This window comes from Oculina patagonica, chromosome 13 (genome assembly GCF_052425735.1).
Source record: "Oculina patagonica isolate OP01 chromosome 13, crgOcupat, whole genome shotgun sequence".
In the NCBI taxonomy this organism is placed as follows: Eukaryota; Metazoa; Cnidaria; class Anthozoa; order Scleractinia; family Oculinidae; genus Oculina; species Oculina patagonica.
This window is the reverse complement of record NC_135770.1, coordinates 6,116,911-6,136,486: the sequence shown is the minus strand read 5'-3', so window position 1 is coordinate 6,136,486 and position 19,576 is coordinate 6,116,911. Positions and strand designations below refer to the sequence as shown.

General features: G+C 37.2%; 1 protein-coding gene across 1 annotated transcript; it reads left to right on the top strand.

Moving 5' to 3' along the window:
* Positions 1-1,388: 1,388 nt before the first annotated feature.
* On the top strand, positions 1,389-11,175 carry LOC144635007 (zona pellucida sperm-binding protein 2-like). The gene is made up of 7 exons (XM_078494069.1): positions 1,389-1,433; positions 1,506-1,573; positions 5,156-5,250; positions 6,583-6,966; positions 8,248-8,467; positions 9,129-9,466; positions 9,856-11,175. Exons 3-7 carry the CDS (start codon positions 5,196-5,198, stop codon positions 10,017-10,019), a joined length of 1,161 nt encoding a protein of 386 aa, XP_078350195.1. The 5' UTR covers positions 1,389-1,433; positions 1,506-1,573; positions 5,156-5,195; the 3' UTR covers positions 10,020-11,175.
* Positions 11,176-19,576: the final 8,401 nt, after the last annotated feature.

Sequence of the window (19,576 nt, the reverse complement as noted above, 5' to 3'; positions counted from 1 at the left end):
GCGAAGTACATTCAAACTTTGGTAAGTTATCTAATGCAGAAAGCGTGACATTCTTGTTTTTGAATTATTTCATAGAAAGGGCAAGAGCAATTCAGTTTTCCAAAAGATGGGCTTTAAACACTGTTTTCCACATTGCCAAATTGTCAATGCAGTTTGGAGCGTCAACAAGAAAAAAGCGCAAAAAAGTTTTATCAATTCCTCTATCCGTCTAGATCGTTGAAATGCGATTAAATCTTTGAAATGCAATCTATCTAAATCTGTTGATCTTAGATCTTATTCAGTGATTCATGTGATGCCATCTTGCTATTTAGAGGCATTTCAATGGCCAACTGCGTTTTTTTACAGCACTAGCAAATTGTTAAAAAATCTCAGCTGCTGTAAAATTTGGTTCTTGAAGTTTTTTTTGAAAGGGAGTGGCATTAATATTAAACCAAGTGAAACTAGTTTAGCACTGGTCCAGCTAAGCCAGTTTAAGCATAATGTATTTCACTTTGCGCATTTTTAAAGAACTTTAGGCTCGAATATTTTTCCGTGTCTTTTGATTCTCTGTTGAAGCCAGTCTATTTCGTTTCGTTTGGGGTTTGATTAATTTATTTTAATAAGCAGCAAAAATCCAACTAGGCGCATGTCACTAAACTTAATTCTCACTCTGATAAAGAACGGTCCGAAAATCCTGACTCCCTATGATAAAATGTAATTTATGTATCATGCGCTAAATTTACGCTAAAACTTACTGGCTTGACTATATTCCTTATTGCGAGGAATTATTACTTCTTTTTGCATGTTTTATGATCTTATTGGATGTTAATTTTTTTAAGAAAAATCCCTGGCCCCTAAGTCGAGTTGTGTTGGCTTTTCTCCGCTCCTTCATTCCTATAGGTTCGATTAAGGTTTACTTCGTAAGTTTTGCAAGAAAATATGTTTGCTGTGTCATAACCTAACGCATGGCTGATTGTGTGTAATTAGTATGTGAGAAAATGGACTCTTAATGCACCGCGGCTATATTGGCCCATCAACCCTACAGACCCTGGCCACAAACCTTCTAAACAACTAAATAAATAAGAAGACCACGAGTATTCAAATGACCCATAACGTCAACACAGCATGCGGTTCTTGTTCAGAAACCAAATCGCTTATACCCTGTGTGGATTCAAAGGTTGTTTGTAAAACGTTCAACATTCATTTCATCGATTGAAAATATGAGAAATATTTTTTCTAGAATTCTTAGATGAAAGCATTTACACAATAAAATACTTAACTCCTACGTATTCAAGTGCGCAATGACGTTTCAACTTGGCCATGCTTTGAAAATTATCAAATGTTACGCATACTTTTATTTGTTTATTTGTTTCCTTTTGTTCATGCCGCGTTTGGATACACTTAACTAATAAGCAAAGACGATATTAGTTCATTTCGCGGCGAAGCTTAGAGAGGTAACATCATTTTTGGATGCGCGTTAACTGCAAGTTTCTATACAAGATTTTAACTTGTTTCTTTCTTTTCAGTGGAAAGCTGTCCTTGCATAGTTTCCAGAGCCGAGTTTCCTGTGCAAAGCTTGTAGTTTCAATCTTTGGTAAGTTGTACATTGTATTGAAATTATAGTGTATTTTTCAACTGCAATTCTTTCATACCTTTAAAGTGCAAACGCAAACCCGTTTTTCAAAAGTTGAGCTTTAAAATACAGAAACACACAGCAAATTTTATTTTTGAACGTGAACAAGAAAGGGAAAAACGGTACTACTGTTTTATCAATATTGAACGCGGTTTAGATAATTATCATTAGCGCTCACACAAACTTCGAAATCTTAGAAAACGGATTTTAGCTAATACTAGACAAGAATGCTCAACAGGGACTTTTGTGCTGATGGTGCTGTTTTGCGTAAAAGATAGGCCAGGCACCTTTTTTTCTCTCGGGGTAAACTGCGGTTTACAGGTGCAATGAAACAAAACAATGTGCCGTAACTTTTAAGTTCAAAAAATTTGGGAGGGAGTGGCATTCAACCAATTGAATCCAGTGGAACACTGACGCAGTTTAGCTTTATTCATTTCATTCTTTGAATAGTTAAAAATGAACGGGCTACGATGTCTTGCCATATTACAAGCTGTTTAGTGGAGTAAATTCAAATGCTTTTAGTGATACGTTGACAGTAAAAAAAAAAACAAATTCCTGCTGAGTCTACCGCAGAATTAATTGACCATCAACTGAAATGAAATTAGTGGCTAATTTACAAGAAGTTTGTTTTAGACTTGTTTAAAAAATGGATGATTTTGATTATGTAACAGTCTCTAACATTGTGGCGTACAAGCATTTTTTTCTGATCGGATTGAAATACTTGTTGTTTGTTTTTCCACTGTTTAAGCTCTCATCCATGACCACAGATCCACAAATCACTTTTTGGAATGAGCCGATACATTCTAACTATTGTTCACCCCCATTTTCTATATTTGCTTAACCACTCAAGTAAAAGCTACTTCTAGTTATAACAAAATCTTTGCAAAAAAATTCTCAACAGAAGACGTGCGACTTTTCATGAAAGAAAAAAAAAAGACTATAAGTGTTTTAGCATTTTGAATTATTTCTGATTAGTGGACGCTAAACATTTGCACTGTGTTTTGGTCAATAAGGTGCAATTTGCATACCGCAGATACTGCGGTTTGTGCCTTAGGCAATGTTCACTAAGAGTATCGATCACGTGGCCTACTTATGGTTTGAACAACAAGCTTACCAATATCAACACTGAAAAGCCACCTTTTGTGATGTTAAAGCGTTCAGTTTGCTTTCTGTTTAGAAAACCAGATTATAAAACTGACCAATATGACGCAAGTTGTATAAACCGAAACTTGATAGTTTATCTAAAATACCACTGGTCAGTAAATTGCCTTAGGTCCAAAGATAATAGCGTGTGAAAATAACGTGATCTCAAAATGCAAATACGCTAAACGGAAAAAGTGAAACTACAAGGCGGGAGGAGCATTGAAAACAGAAGCAAAATATCGCTAATAACTGTGGTTTTACACAATAATTAAGGTTGCTGTTGATTCATGGCATTTTGATGAAACGAATCCTTTGCCTCTACAAATCGTGACATATTTTTTTTGCGCTAGTCAAGAAGAAGTTGCCGGAACGCTTTCACGCTTGACAACCCTTAAAGGAGCAACGTCACTGGAATTTCACGGAGTTTTGGTCTACACTATTCTAAAACTAGTGGTAGACAAATAAACCCACGGAAAAACATTATCTTTGACACCTTAAGAAAGATACACCTTGATTGAGAGAGATTAAACCATGGCTACAAATATTGATTTATTTTGAAGACGCGTGGAACAAACACGAAATCTTTAGCCTCCCAGTCAATTTTTCAAGTTGTAATCCATTTCCATCCTGGCCATCCACAGCCGAAAACGCTTGTTAACTGTATCAGTGCTCTAACATAGCAAGTTTTAATAAAAAGGAACCATTATTTTTCGGTTTCCTACGACACAAATACAGTTTTGGCTGTTAAAAATCTCTTAAGATCCGCGACAAAGCCCCGTTTAGTTGTCATACATGTAGTTGCAAATACGAGAATGTATTGCTGTGTGTTAACACGTGAGGTGATCTAGATAGATGTATTGCCATGGTAACAGATCGCGGCTCACCGAGCATGATTTGAAGCGTTCACTACAATTCTAGAACTTTCCAAGTCTGCTGTGTCCTATACACACTAATTAGTTCTAGGTCAAAAGAACACTATGCATCGCTATGGTAACAGGTCGCTTCAAAACACTTACCAAGCATGATTTGATGGTGACAGGTCGCTTCAAAATTGGGCGCTTAATCAAATTTAGGGACGGCCTTAAAACACTTACCAAGCATGATTTGATGGTGACAGGTCGCTTCAAAACACTAACCAAGCATGATTTAAATAAGGAGTCAGAGAGTTTTGCATTCTTAACAATTCTATATTTTTTTAAAAGATCTGTTGTGTCGTAAGTCAGATTGAACAGCATTAAAATCTGTAATTCTAAAACAATTTGACTATTTCTTTTCAAAATGTTTTCGGCGTTTTTTTCTGTTTTCTCAAACGCTTTTATAATTATTCATTATCCTTTGTTGTTTCATTCATTATTTTAGTTATGTTAATTGTTCTGATGTTAGCGAAACCTTCCAAAATCGATAAAATGTTCTAGTAATAAACGCCACTTTGCAACCTACTAAAGCCTGGTTCACACTCAAGTTAATTTTTTCGCGCTTATTTTTTTGTTGTCGCTTTTTTTTTCTTTCATCTTTTAAGATATCATTTTTGTGTTCTGCTGCTATTATGCCAAATGGCATAATGCCAAGCAGAACATATTGCTATCGAAGGAGGGAATGGAATGTATAAAACAATAGAAAGATGTAACAATGGAAGTCTGTAACAATAGATAGCAGATACTTTCCTATTTGTAGACTTAGTAAAAAGGTATATCTATCAGTTAAATTTGCTATCTTAACAATCAACTAGTCTACATCATAAAAATAAACAAAAATCAAAAAAAATCTCGGTTTCTGATACAAAAAAAGTGCGCATAAATACAAAATTTGTAACAAAAGAGCGTAACAATGGGGAGCCCAGGCTCCTGCTAAGAGCTCTCTGTCCCGCTATATATTAGTACGTGTGTGTACGACGGGTTTCAGCTGCTTTCAGAGTTGAGGCTCGTAACGTACGCAGTGGTTGCTAACGACGACGAATACGCGATCAGCCTTTTTTTCCGTGGAGTGAAAAAAAAATAAACCCTCACCGCCCGTTAGCTAACGTGAAATAAAAAATAACCAAAGATCCAATCCTGTATACGTCCGAGTAAATGCATAACGAGCTACCGACAGAAAAAAATATTGGATTGTTTTCAGTTTGCACGTTTGCTATTTATACGCGCTGAAACAGACCTTATTGTGGTTTGTGACGTACGCAGCGGTAGCTGGCATGTTGCTTTGCATGCACAAGGGTTACGACTTTTAAAGGTTTCAAATGTCATAATAACTTGCGTGACGAAGCCGAAAAACCGAAGACAGTTATCAATGTTGATACGTTATGCCAGCAGAACACACGGACCATTAGGGCCCTATTTTTTTTTATTTACGTTTGTATTTTTGCCTGTTGCTTATACATGTTGTTTTTTTTTTTCATTTTAACAGAACTGGTGTTTGAGGAATCAGTGGAAGTTTACAATTCAACATGAAGTACCTTATTCTGTTGGTGTCATTTGCAATCACCTGCCATCTTGTGAAAGGTAACTTTCAACAAGTTTAGTTTGCACTCTGACTCTCTTTATTCCTGGTAACTATTTTTCAATTTGTCCCGAAACATAATTCTTCCTAGCGACTTTTGACCCATATAGATCCCAATTAGACACTTTCAAACAGTTTTTAAGAAAATGAACAAATAAAATATTTGCCTGCGAATAGAATTTTTATGTTTTACCCCTCTGGTCTTATTGCTTCTTACAGTCACGAAGTATTGCAATGGTTTGAACAATAGAGCAGTTTTCAATTGAGTGTCGTAAAACCAAAACCAAAGTAATTACTCTGGCCAATCACAAAGGACGCGGACAATCCAGTGAACCAATCAAAACTCGAAGCAAATACATGTCGCAGGCACGAAGCGCGGGAAAACGTGCGCGAGCGAGTCACGATTGGTTTTGGTTTTACTCCTGATTGGCTGAGAAAGTGGCGCGAAATTTTTAAGCCAATCACTAAGCGTAGTAATGCAAAACCAAAGCAAACGCAAATTACTTTCGACACTCAAGTGAAAACCGCTCTAAGCCTACCAATATCATCACTGCAAGGCCACATTTTGTGATGTTAAAGGGACTATGTCACGGCTAAGTTAATTTTATGTCATTACATTTTGCCAAATATTCGCTATGAAACTAAATGTTTGCAAGGAAATTAATTCTTTGATACTAAATGACAAAACCATAGCTTCCTTGCAGCTAAATGTGTCTCCTGGGCGTCATAAATTAAAGTTACAAGCAGACAAGATTAACTTTGAAAACTGTTCCGCCGGACCATATTTCAAAAGCCCACATCGTAATCCGTTTCAATATTTGACACTTTTGGCCATCCGTACCTTCTTTTGCATTTGGTGTGTTATTTAAATATTCCTTCACTGTTTTAAGAGGTCATTTTATACATTTAAACAAATTTGATGGTCATTTCCTATGCCTAAGTTTGGCTAAAATCCGTGACACGGTCCCTTTAAAGCGCTCAGTTTGCTTTCTGTTTAGAAAACAAGATATAAAAATGACCACGGAGGAAAAACAACTTCCGTCCACGGAACGAAAAACAACTTCCGTCTACAGCTGGTCCATTTTAATATTCTCATTCAATGCGTGCTTCGCCGCACGCTGCATGAATGAGCATAAAAATGGACTTCATATTGTACATGTTTCAGTGCTGTTTATTAACACATACAAAACATTCACAATAAAGAGGAAACGTGGCGTACTAATATCTTCAAAAGCGAAAGTTATAAATGGAGGTTGGAGGATAATAGGGAGGGAAGCTCTCTTAATTTCCCGTAGACTTTTACTGACTTTTTTGGTTGTTTTTCTTAATCTCAGGCTTTAACCCTCCTAATCCTGAGGCCAGTGTTGTTTGCAAGTATAACCACACGGTTTCTATAACTATCATCAACGTGGATGATATTGACGCGTGGAATACAACTGAATGGCGACTACAAAATAATCCCGAATGCGAGCCAACGTTTGACGGTCAGACAGTAAACTACAACTACCTGAAACTACCTGATTGTGCTATGAACGAAACACAGCTTGATAACAGCATCAAATACGTCCTTAAAGTCAACGCTGTAAAACGAACCGGCCTTGATAACGGCCAGTTGCGCGCGTATGACCACATGTACTATATTTGGTGCGAATACGACAATCAAAATAGGTCGATGGCAAGTTTTGAACCGATCGTGAACCGCAATGACAACGCATCAGGTAATAATAATAATAATAATAATAATAATAATAATAATAATAATAATAATAGCTTTTATTTATACACGATAAATATTGCAGCATAATAGCTGATGTGGTCGTGTCTTATGAAAATAACAATAAATTAAGAAATCAATAAACTACGCTAAATTATTAAAGTCCTTAGATGATACAAAAGATTTACATAGGCTACAATAATACCAACTTTACAATTATATATGTGGTACCTTTTACTGAAAACAAAAGCTTATGAGTCCTTTTGTTAAAGCATTTTAGAAAGTAAAAATGTTTTTAATTCTTTGCATAATAGCTGTTACAAGTTTGCTGTTTTATACCGTCAAGTTGAAGAAGTTCAAATTTTTGGTGCGAGAAAAAATGTCTACTGAACCCTACCTTAACCCTCCGTTTTGAATTCTACCCTAAGCCTACCTTACTGACAAACCCTTCCCTTTCCGTACAAAGCTAAAAAGAAATTTCTTAGAATTTTGTGAAACATATCCAGTTTCTTAGTTGTAGTCTGTTACTTTTTAACTTTCAATTTATTTTTATCTAACAAATGCTACTCTTAAATTCGGATTACTTTTAAATGAAACACGCTTAAAACAGGAACAAAACCTGCGTTTACTAACTAAAGAGGCAGCGTGGCCTAGTGGTAGGGCGCTGGACTTGTAATTCGGTGGCCCCGGGTTCAAATCCACCTTCCTGCAACTAGCTGGATTTGTCTTCGGTCGTCCCAAATTCAACTCCTCCACGCTTTGTAAATAGCCAACTGGTTAGCCTCCTGCCAGTTGGGGTTTTTAACAAGTTTATGTTCAATTTACAAAAGTAGTGTCTACTTTTAACGGAATTCTTAGGTTAATTAATTTTGGTTTTTTATTATATTCATAGTTTATTTACAATATGTATTTATAGGTTTAAGTATATGTATTTATTTAACTCTGAAAAGCCTCATCAGGGATGGGTTAATAAAATTTGTATGTATGTATGTATGTATGTATGTATGTATGTATGTATGTATGTATGTATGTATGTATGTATGTATGTATGTATGTATGTATGTATGTATGTATGTATGTATGTATGTATGTATGTATGTATGTATGTATGTATGTATGTATGTATGTATTATATAGTATGTATGTATTATTATTTACAGTATCCACAATTAGCACAATAGTGCTAAATACAGTGACACTTATTTGTTCGTTTTATTTATAAATATAATGTTAACTTTATCAGTCTTTCCGTACTTACAGATTGTTCTATGTTTGTTTTTTCTAGGCTCAAGTGCTTTCCACTTTTCGCTTCACGCTTTCTACTACCAAAATTATACTGGTGCTGTACCCACCCCAGTTGCGCTGAATATCCGAATATATTTCAAGGCTTATGTGCTGACTCAAAGCGCAGACCCCAACCTGGACCTTTTCCTCGAACAGTGCTGGTCGTCAAGCAGTGCCGACCCAATGTCGATGGAAAATAGATTTACCTTAATAGAACAAGGGTAAGTTTATTGGAAAAACAGTCATGATAGTCAAAACAGCAAGGAAATACCCTCCCACCCGCTCCAAAAAAATAACCGATAGTACAAACATTAAACGATACCACGACACCTCACCCGAAAGTTGACACGTGATGTACATGTTGCTAAGCAGCCTCCTTAGGTTTCTAAGCAATCTCCCAACCCAGAGAAGGAGAGATAAGCCGATTGCATAGCCCCGTCACGTGACTTTGTCGAGCATTTTAAAAAAAATCTCCTTGAACAAAATTGTTGCCAAAAATGGAAAGAGCGTTTTGTGGAAGGCAAACATTGCCATCCAGTACAAAAACCCTTCACAATTTTCAACTTTCTAACCACCATAAAATCTACAACTTAAAAAATCAATAACCTCACTGTAGTCTTACAAATTTCATCGCGCTCGTTCAATTTCCGCCATCTATTTTGTCGATCGAACAGTTTTTTATGATTGACAAGGCCACGTACAGTAACAAGATTATAAAATGAACCTATTTATCAGTGATTAGTGCTTGCGAAAACACTCGCAGGAAATTTTCAGAACCACAAATAAAATGGATCTATTCATCAGTGAATTGTGCTCGCGAAAACCCTCGCAGGAAATTTTCAGAACCACAAATTAATTTTTTTGTGTGTCTTTTCCACACAGTTGCGGTAACAATGCTGTGAGTGACGACCTGGACGACACTTTGATGTACACCTGTACAAACGACAGCACAAGAGAATACTTCTCGCTCAACACGTTTCGATACTTTGGGCAACCAGCAGGCTCCAGGGTTTACATCCACTGTGATATGAGAGTTTGCCTGGCAGATGTGGCCAATACGGCGTGCCAGTGCCCTACTATGGATGAATGTGCCCCTGATACCCGTAAAAGGCGTTCACTTGCTGACCAGGTGGATGAAAATGTGGTGTATCGTGTGTCATCAGGCCCTTACATTTTTGAGAGGGTAGAGGAACCAGAGGAAGATGTTAACGAAGAAGAAGGTTTGTAGAGTTCATTTTCGTTTAACAAATGTCTTTTCTTACATGGGTTTGTTCATTTAGGAAACGATCAGACACGTGAATGGTTATCCTTGAGGAATGTGCTGTTTGATAAACGGACACCAACCTCAAGAGGACTTAAACTATATTGTACTTCTGGCTTATCCACTGACACTGCTCCAGACCTTTACTTGCAAAAAAATAGATTTTCCATGAAATTTAATCATAAAATTAATAAGATTTTAATCAAATAAATACGAGGATGGATTTTAAGATGGATTTTATTGTTGGTGGTTACAAAAGACATGGAATCATCTGTAATAATCTCTTACAAATCTAATTGCTGATGTATCTTTAAACAAGATAAGAAGTAAAATGTGTTTTTGTTTCAGGTGAATCTGACGAACAGGATGAGCCCCAGTCTTTCTCGACCAATTTGGCCATTATCGTGGCGGTCAGCGGTGTTGTCGCCTTAGCCATCTGCGCAACTGTCTTCCTTGTCGTGCGCAGTCGCAACAAGCGCAGGCAACATGGAGATCTGCATGTGGTCACCTAAGCGCCATATTGAAAGATCCTGACATTTGAAGGAGCTGAATTGAACTATAGCACACGTGGATTAGACAGACCGTAGATATTACATCAAAACTAATCACAACTTTTTTTCAAAAAAAAGTGCATATGATACAGTTAAGCAAATTTTGTGTTAACCGTTGATAATGATTAATAAGGAATGTTTCTTAACATGCTTACGCTTGGACTAGAGGACTAAACGTGAATATCCTCTAGTAGACAAATTAGTGTGATAGCTGTGAGGCGAATACTAAAGTAATGAGATCGTCAACCTTTTCACTTCAAAGGGCTGGTGTAAAGTTAAAAATGGTAAAAAAAAACTTCATAATTGAATGAACAAACGGAAAACTAAAACTTCTCATCAAAACCTTTCATTTAAATGTTCACAAACTCTGAAGTTAGAACCACTGTGCACCATTATACCAAAACTTGCATCACACAACAGGGTTTCATCTTGACAGAATTGAAAGTGACAATCACGTTGAACAACCCAAGATTTTAACTCTGATAGTGAAAAGGTTCTCTTAAATTCTCTCGTTACAAAGTAGACTAGAAACAGCTTAGTTCCAATCTTTTTATTTTCTATTTTTTTTTTATTTTTCGTACGAAAACAGAAATCCACTAAGTGCATAGTCAATTAATACAGTCTTCTTTCGTGTATTTTTCTTTTCATTTTATCACATATAAAAGTTCGCACAATAGCCTCAGTAGATGTTGAAAGTCATTTGTATGGCTTAAGGAATAACACATACTATTTTTCATCGGCGTATAATATTTAGTTTTGCTTAGTTGAACGTTTTTTATTTTTATTTTTGATGTTATGCTAACTTAGCTAATCGAGCCTTTACAAGTTTTTTTTTTAGTTTCCAGAACGATAAGCAAATATAGCTGCTTGATAGGCCTAGACTTTTGTGGAATTAGAGCTTCGGAAATTAGGGATAATCAAGAAACGTACAGGTGTAGGGGTAACGAATGATATTAATTTTGTCATCGAGGACTTCAAAAATTATGAAAGTAACATCCTTTTTTGGCCATTCAAGCTAATGGACGATACAGTTTTTATTCTTCACCCAATGATGTACAATAACCTGATGTTTCATGCACAACAATAAAAATAACCTGTATCCTTGGACACCACAAAATTGCGTCTGTCGTTTGCATTATGATGGTAGATGAGATTTTTTAGCCCTCAACTCCAGATCATTGAAGTTCTTCCAACCGTATGCTGGAGACTTGTCTTGACAGCGAGTGAACCTTTCAATTATTTTTGACTATTTAACAGATGAAAATAAACAGCAAGCGCTGTTGAGTTATGGATGCACGCGAAAGGTTGCAAAGAAAGAATAAAGCGTAAATCTCTGGCTAAACGATCAAACATTTTCGCCCAACATCGTGTTACTCGCACACAACATGGGGTGGCTAAACGAGCAAACAATGTTTGATCAAACATCAACCAAGGTGAGCCCACATAACGCTTTGTGTGTATTACCGCTAAACATTATGCAGTGACGTCACATACATTCGGCTTCTGATTGGTTGCTTTTTCCCGCTTGCGCTTGCGTTGTTTGCAGAGATGGCTAAACGATCAAACATTTGCTCGTGACGCAAAATACTGGATGAAAATGTTTGATCTAGATCAAACATTGGAAACCATTTAAAAGCAATGTTGAGAGAGGCGGCTAAACAGTCAAACATGCTCTTTCAACATAATAAGACAACCTGATCTTGGACGAAAATGTTTGATAGTTCAGAGGGCGACTCTAGCTTCCTGGGTGCGTAGCAAACATCCTTACTGCATCCATAACTAAATATTGCACGCTGATGCGTTTGCCATTTGTTTCCGCACAGCACAACGTAAGGGCGATTTACTACAGTTTCTTTGTGTTGAGAATGCAAAGGTTACTCTCTAAATTTTGAAGTAACGCGTGCAGTACTCACCGCGCAATCTCTGACATAAATTGTAAAATGGAAGCCTTTGAATTATATTTACAAGCGAAGGCTTGCTTCCGTTATGTACCAGGTGTACAATCACTCTCTACCTGATTAACTTACGTCCCTGCTTGGAACACGTTATGACGATAATAATTTTAAATTAAGGCGCTCTAATGACTTTTCTCTAGTACGTTACAATAGTTTACTTGGAAGAAACAGCGTGAGATATCGGGGCCCTATTGTATGGAACTCAATCCCGAGAAACATCAGAAACGCTGCCTCCTTACAGCTATTCAAAGCAAGTCTTAAACGTGTCTCTAGATCTATACACCTAATCCAGTTTGAGAAAGAGGCCTGCTTTATTAATTCCAAGGATTCTGACTTCATATATTTTTAATTCTCTTTTTATATTTCTTTTTCATTAATAGTTATATGTTTTGTTAGTGTATTATTTAATGGCAGGTCCACACCAGCCTTTATGGTTGCCCTACGAGACCTGCCTTAACAAAAAAGTCAACAATCTTTCAGTATAGGGGAGGGATGCATTCCTCATATGTGGCTTTTCAAATTCACTAGTAGAAAAGTGACGTAGAAAACTGGTGAGATCGCTTGCGCCATGTTCTGTCACATCAGCGCTCGCGCTCAAGTTGAAGGCATGAGTCACCAATGGGCAAACAGTAAACGCTTAATTAACCAATCAGAGTGCGCGCTTTACTTAAGTTGTGCTAAAAACGAAAAACCAATCCACTGAACACAGAATAATTCGTTAAGACATGAAACCTGAAACCGTTTTTCAAACATCTAAATAAATTTAGAAACATTTAGTGAGACCACGGACTATATACATAATTTTAGAAGCCGCACCTAGTGGGGTACACCTAGACCCTAAAGGCTAATTTACAGGCGAGAAGCGCATCGGCATGCATATATGTGTGAATTGTACTTTGAAATGTTTTTTTTTCTTAAAAAAGTGCTAAAATGTTTTCTCGTTTAGCGAGACGTTTCGGGAATAACCCCTTCATCAGTCGCAAAGTAAAAACCGTTGGGTGATTATCAAACGTTACGTTAAAGGTCGCGCGCGCGGAAGAAACTAAATGAACTAAATAAATTTAAAGTCCACGTTCAAGCCTCTTGGGGCAAGTGTTCACGCTGTCTTCCTGCCGTGTCGCCGTTCACCTGGCTCACCACAGACACTTGCATGTCATTGATCTTGTTGTGGTCCGGGAGGTTGAAGTGTTCAGCGACAGGGAATCCGCCTCCTTGGTAGCGGGGATTCTGATGGAAGCGATCTACAGAACGGAGGTGCTCACCGAAACGGTCCGAAAGCCTGCGACCGGTTTCGCCAGGCCGCTGTGTAGATCATGTGACAGCGTTGGCACACGATCGCATAGACTACGCCAGCCGCAGCGATGTCGAACCGTCCCTTAACATGAACACTCCCGCCAGCAGAAGTTACCGTTGCCGTCTTCCCCGTCAAGTCGCATGTGCGGATAGCGGGCAAAGTGTCAATCGAGAAACAAATCAAGAATGTGGCATTTTCCTCCGTTACCTTTTTCCATTTACTCAAGTCGATGATGCAGAGATCTTAACGAATGCAACCGTCACTCTTCTGGTATTTTTTGGTAGATCAGACGTTATTTTATTGTAACAGAAATAGAAGGTTTGGCACAGGATATACGGTTCTCGATGTACGTGCAGTATCAGACTTTTAGCATTTGTGTATCTTCTTTTCTTTCCCCTTAAAGATGAAAATCGGTAAAAATCAAGAAGGAAAAAGGCGCTGCACGGGTAATTTTCAGTTGGTCACACATCCATGTATTAACCCCGCCCGACAGGGCTTAACTTTGGCCAAGAGGGATGGAGCCTGCGATTTCATTAGGTATTATAAAAAAAACAACACAGAATAACTTTACTCTAGTCTTTTTTAATCGGTAATTTTGTACTACTTGTCTTCAGTTGCAACATTGTTACATTGAAAGGTGTTAACTGTTGCGGCAACGAATTTGAACTCATGCCTATTTCGCACAGCACTTTTTTCTCGCTCAAACCACAATCTGAACGGCTTTCCCAATTCAAGCTGGCCGAAGTTAAGGCCTGCCAGACGGGGTTAACACTTGGATGGGTGCCCAACTCGAAGTACCCCGTGTTGTAAGCTTTTTTTTTTTTCATTTTTTTAGGAGGTATGCAATCAATGTAATTTAAGAACCAACACGGCAAGGAAAGCCACAAAATACAACAGAACTGCACAGATACCAACTATAGTACATTATAATAAGCCAATGAATCCGAATAAAAAAGATATGGAAAAATAATTTCTACATGAGATCGCGAAGCAGCGATCGGAGTTGTTGACATGTTCCAGATAAAAATAATATCTTTGCACTCAAACGGAAAGATATGAAGTTTGGCTAGCTCAAGCGACACAGGATGACACAGAGATTAAACGTTAATAATCAAGGAGTAAAACCTCCTATTATGAAGCCGATTTGAGAAAAATGTTTGGGTTGTTCGCTTGACCCGAAACCAAAATGGCGGTTCCGCCTTCTGTCCCGTTCAAGAGTTAAAAAAATAACCAAATTACAGGATTACGGGCGCAAAAAAAACAAGAAAAAGATCATACACAGACAGTTAAGACATCAAACCGTAAACACTGGGAAGGAATTAGCGAAGAAAAGCCTCTGTTGTGGCATACTCACGATTTAATCCCGCTCATCTGACCAAATCGAGGGAATCGCAGTGATGAATCGGGCACGAATAAACAACTGGAAACAATAGAGTCACCCCCCCCCCCCCCCTTGTTGCCTAGGTTTCTAATCTATACTGTAACTGAAATTTGGTGCATATAAGAATATCACTTATTATTGCACAACTATTAGGTCAAGAGAACGGGCAAAATTTGAGCCGGTGATTTATTTACTGTAGAACAGGACAGAAATACGAAAGGGAGGCTGAACAACCAAACGGCTGGACTAAACGATCCAAACTTTGACATGTTTACCTCCTTTAGGCTTCGAATAATAGTGAAATAATACATCCCTTATTTGATGGCTAAAATATACCGGGCTCAGGAAAACTCTATGCAACTCGCAAATAACCGCGCGTGTTATATGTTAAACCATCGAATAAGGTGCATGTAAAACTTACTAAACATAGCGTTGACAACACCATGAAATCCGAAACATGTCATGCGGTCTCCCTGAGCATTCTCTTACCGTGAAAATTCAAAACAAGCTCCTTCCCAATACGAGCTCATAATCATGGGCTTTTATTTGGGTAGGGTTAGTTTCGGACGGATTTTTTTTCGTCCAAAATTGGAGGTGGGGGGAGGGGGGGGGGTATATTCAGAATTTTACGGTGTTCAATTTATAATGCAAAACTACGTAAGCTTAAACTAACAAGTACGGGGACTTATTAACGTTTAAAACTGCTTTCCTTTCTCGGGGTCGAGGATCCTTCGTTTCCTCGGTCGGAAGTGTGAGATAGTCGGATCCTTGTTTTTCCCTTTGATTTATGAGCCAAGCACAAAGAAATTCTTGTCTGATCTGTTAAAATCTCGAACACGATTTGAAGGATGTAGTACAGGGTCACCACACTTAAAATTTACGATAATTTTAGTGTTGTTTAAGTTAAATTTAATATTTTCAAACATATATATTCCACCTTAATTGTCGTTCCAATGCAAATAGCTTTCCTTTTTATTGATGATGTTACAATGTAAATTCACACATTTAACTGATAACATTCCAGTACTGGGCAGATGAAAAAGGCAGACTGCAGTGTGAAATTAACGACGCGTTATTTTGAAAAATGCAATTCATATTTTATCACACGCAGAAAGATAATTAAGATTTTATTGAAGAAAAAGAAAACATTTTCCGCTTTTTTCTTTTATCAGACACTGCGAGAAAAGGAAAAGACATCAAACGGTTATTTCGATTATTAAAATGTAATATCTCTGCTCGCGCCATCATTACGTAAACAGTTCGTGCTAGTTCTGTGTTTTATTGAGTTTTAAACGTACGGCGCGCTTTTAGCACACACTTTCTAAAAGGTGTTTTCTAAATGTTTTTATTGCATTCATTGCACCTACTCACTGTACTATAACAATGATGCGTTAACAAACTATTTACTCGTGACAAGTTTTTATTCTATTTTTTCAAAATTCTTGGATTTGGAATTTTAGCTTCCATGAGCTGACATTTTCAGACAAGCATGTGGAACTGAAAAATTCGCAAGCCTATTGGTGAATTTAATTGTGAATAATTAATGAATGTTGCAAGCTAAGCATATTCAAATGAACGAGTCGACTGACCAACACGCTTCGCATCGCTTCGCAGCCAAGTTTACAGAGGTAACTGCATTTCTACTTTCACGTTTGCCGTGAAAAAGCTTCGAAACACAATTTTAACTTTCGTGTCCTTTGCTGTCATTTTTGCTTTTCAGTGGTTGGTTGTGTGTGCCCAGTTTCTGGAGCCACAAGATTGTTAAGCGCATTGATTTCAAACTGTGGTAAGTTTAATAGCTGTCTTCTTCTTCGTTTCTTTCATGGGAAATTAGAACGAAAATCTTTTCGTTAATAGCGATCTCCGAGTATTTGACAAACGGCAAATTTACCCAATTTTAAACGTCGAGTTTGATAAGAAATAAGCCGGAAAAAGGTAAAGCTGCAATAATCTTAATAAGTCATTCATCTTAACGAATTAAGGTGCCGATCACATTGTTGGGCGTATTCTATCGAAGAATTATTTAGTTCGATCTCGGCAAAATAAATGCTGTCAGTTTCTCTCGGTTCTGCAGCGCTTTATGAAGTAAATTGACACGTGACTTACTAGATCGAGTCGAACATTTATCAGATCTTAACTAGATCTTGCGGACTTTTGATTTTTAAAATATCTACCATATTTTATCTTTTCCTGTTCATTTTTATCAGTTCTTATTTTTGGATGGGCTGATTTATTTTGTAGCGTGCAAAAAAAATTAAGGTAGGCGTGCAAATTTTAGCCATTGGAAAACGATCAAAAGCCCAAATTTCGTATTTGCCGTTTAGTGTTCTTCATGCGTTTTGTGCTGTCACTTGCGAGACATAAACCTGGAATTTTGAGCGGCATTTAAACAACTCTTTTTGGTGTTGTCGGCCATTGAAATCTAGCTTTGTTAAGTCTCTCAAGAATTAATTTGAAAGTAAACTGCAAGAACAAAATTATTGATTGATTGTGATTAATCTTAGTCAGTCCAATTGTTAATCGAATTTTATTATATCTTGATCATCTAAGATATACCTAGTTTTAATACATTCAGCTATGGCAAACATTCTATTAGATATCTAGGACTATTATTCTGGTCTTTATAATTTTGCAAAGAGGTGCCATTTTTTACCACTGAAATTTAAGTTTTATAGCTTTTTATTTTCTAGTGTTCTACTTAGTGGGAAACGGCTATGGTTACCCGACACTTAAATATCATCATCATTATTATTATTAACTGGGCGGAGCGCCAGTTCATAATTCTCTCGAGGTTTTTTTTTTTTTTTTTTCACCGTTACTTACCGGCCAGACCTCCGTTGGGCCGACACCACTTTGTTGTCGGAAAAAAAAGTCTGTATGTTCTTGATATTATATGACTCATGTGAATAATATTATATTCGATCACTCCTGATTCGACCAGCAGCTAACTATTATTTTCTGTATTATTTTTCGTTTGTCATGCAAGTGTTTTGAGTTTTTTGGAATCCAAACGAAAATTGCAAACCCAGCAAGAATGTGTCACGGCACGAGACCTACGAGGGGAATTTCCCTGTGTAATTTATTTACTTTGGCTTTGAATTACGCGACTTCTCAAATGCCGCTGATAGCTATGTTTTAATTTTCGAGCAATACAGCAGGTAAACTTTAATTTTTTTACCGAATCCAATGTTTCCCATTCAAGATTCGGAACAAAACAAAATAAATATTGCAAGGCTAGGCAGAAATATGTTTATGTATATGATAAAGAAAGAGATGACGCGAACGATCGTCGTAATGAGGAAAGCGTGACTAGCCAAACAACGGTAAACAGAGAAATATGACGGAAAGGCCCTTTTCTACTCTTCATTTAGCGTGAAATGTATTTTTTCTTGTCACCATTCTTGTTTAATTCAAGATTCGGAACAAAATAAATATCTGCAAGCATAAGCAGGAATTTATCCAGGCATGTGGATCAAAGCAAGAGATGACGTGACTGCTTTTTTGAATATATATTACTGTACCTCCGCGAGCTTTTCTAGTCGAAGAACTGGTTAAATATCAACTGCCCATTTAAAGCTGTTTTCAAGCTTCCTTGTTATTCCTTAGATTCTCATCGATGACCACTAACTGCACTTAAATCAGATCCTTTTTTATGAGGCCTTTAGGTGGCTCAAAATTTAGTTTCCTGCCGTTTTTAGCAACTCAACTTTGACGAATCAATACTAGTACTCTCTTTCAGTTGACGCAACAGTTATGGTATCAAAGCCTTGGCCAATCATTGGTGAACAAGTTGTGATTATTTTCTTGTCATTACAAATTGCTATAGCAACGGTGTAACCTGTTAAAAACACCCTTTATTTTACCTTGAAGTGGCATAACTCAAAAACGCGTCCGGTGACCCACATTCTTTTGTTATTGAATTGTTATCAACAGGATAAGATGCAAATTTCTGCAAACTTTTAAAAAATCTACACATGGAGTCCAGAGCCACCTTAAATTTATTAAAATTTAAGGTGGCTCTGGGCCCCATTTACAGATTTTGTTTAAACTTTGCCAAAAGTTGCACCTTGTCTTGCTGATCAAAATTTAATTATAAACAATAGGGGTCACCAAAACTCGCTTTTAAGTAATTAGCAGTTAGAGCTAAATTTAGAGTGTATTTAGAGGGTTATTAACTGTGGCTATGGTAACATTTTGTCTCATAAAAATGATAACAACGTGTTTCGTTATCATCGGACATTTGTTTGACGCCATGATTGTAGCATCAACTGATAAAGAGTACTTATAGAGACCCATCAAAATCTAAGTCTTGGAAAGTGCTAGAGCCTGGAGCCTGTAGCCAGCCACCTTAATCATGATTAGTCGATCGCCATGCTGTTTTTCATTTTATAATGCAAATTAGCTATGTGGTCTGCTAGAGGGCAAACACAGTAAAGAAGACGATTCTCGAAGATCCGTTTACTCTTATATTTCCAATATCTGTGCCAAAATTACAGAACAAAGTATAAGCGTCAGATAATGCTAGAAAATTATGTAGAATTACTCTTACTTTGGAATGCTCTGTCCATTCTATGGACAGAGACGTGAACAACATATATAAGCTGTTTATTTTTACCAAAGCGCCAAAACAGCCCACACGCAAGCGCATTATTTAATGCAATGCCGTAAGCACGCAATACATGCGACATGCGAAAAAGAACAAAGGACCTGGTTGAAATCGCCAGAAATTTAAGGCTGTTCGTCCTATGCGGTTCATCCAACTTGAATGCATTATATTTGAAAAACCACACCATGGTGGCTATTGGCTATAAGCTGATTCATCGTTGTTGTTATTATATTTTCAACAGAAACCGGTGTTTAAGGAGTCGGTGGACTTGAGCAGTCAAAC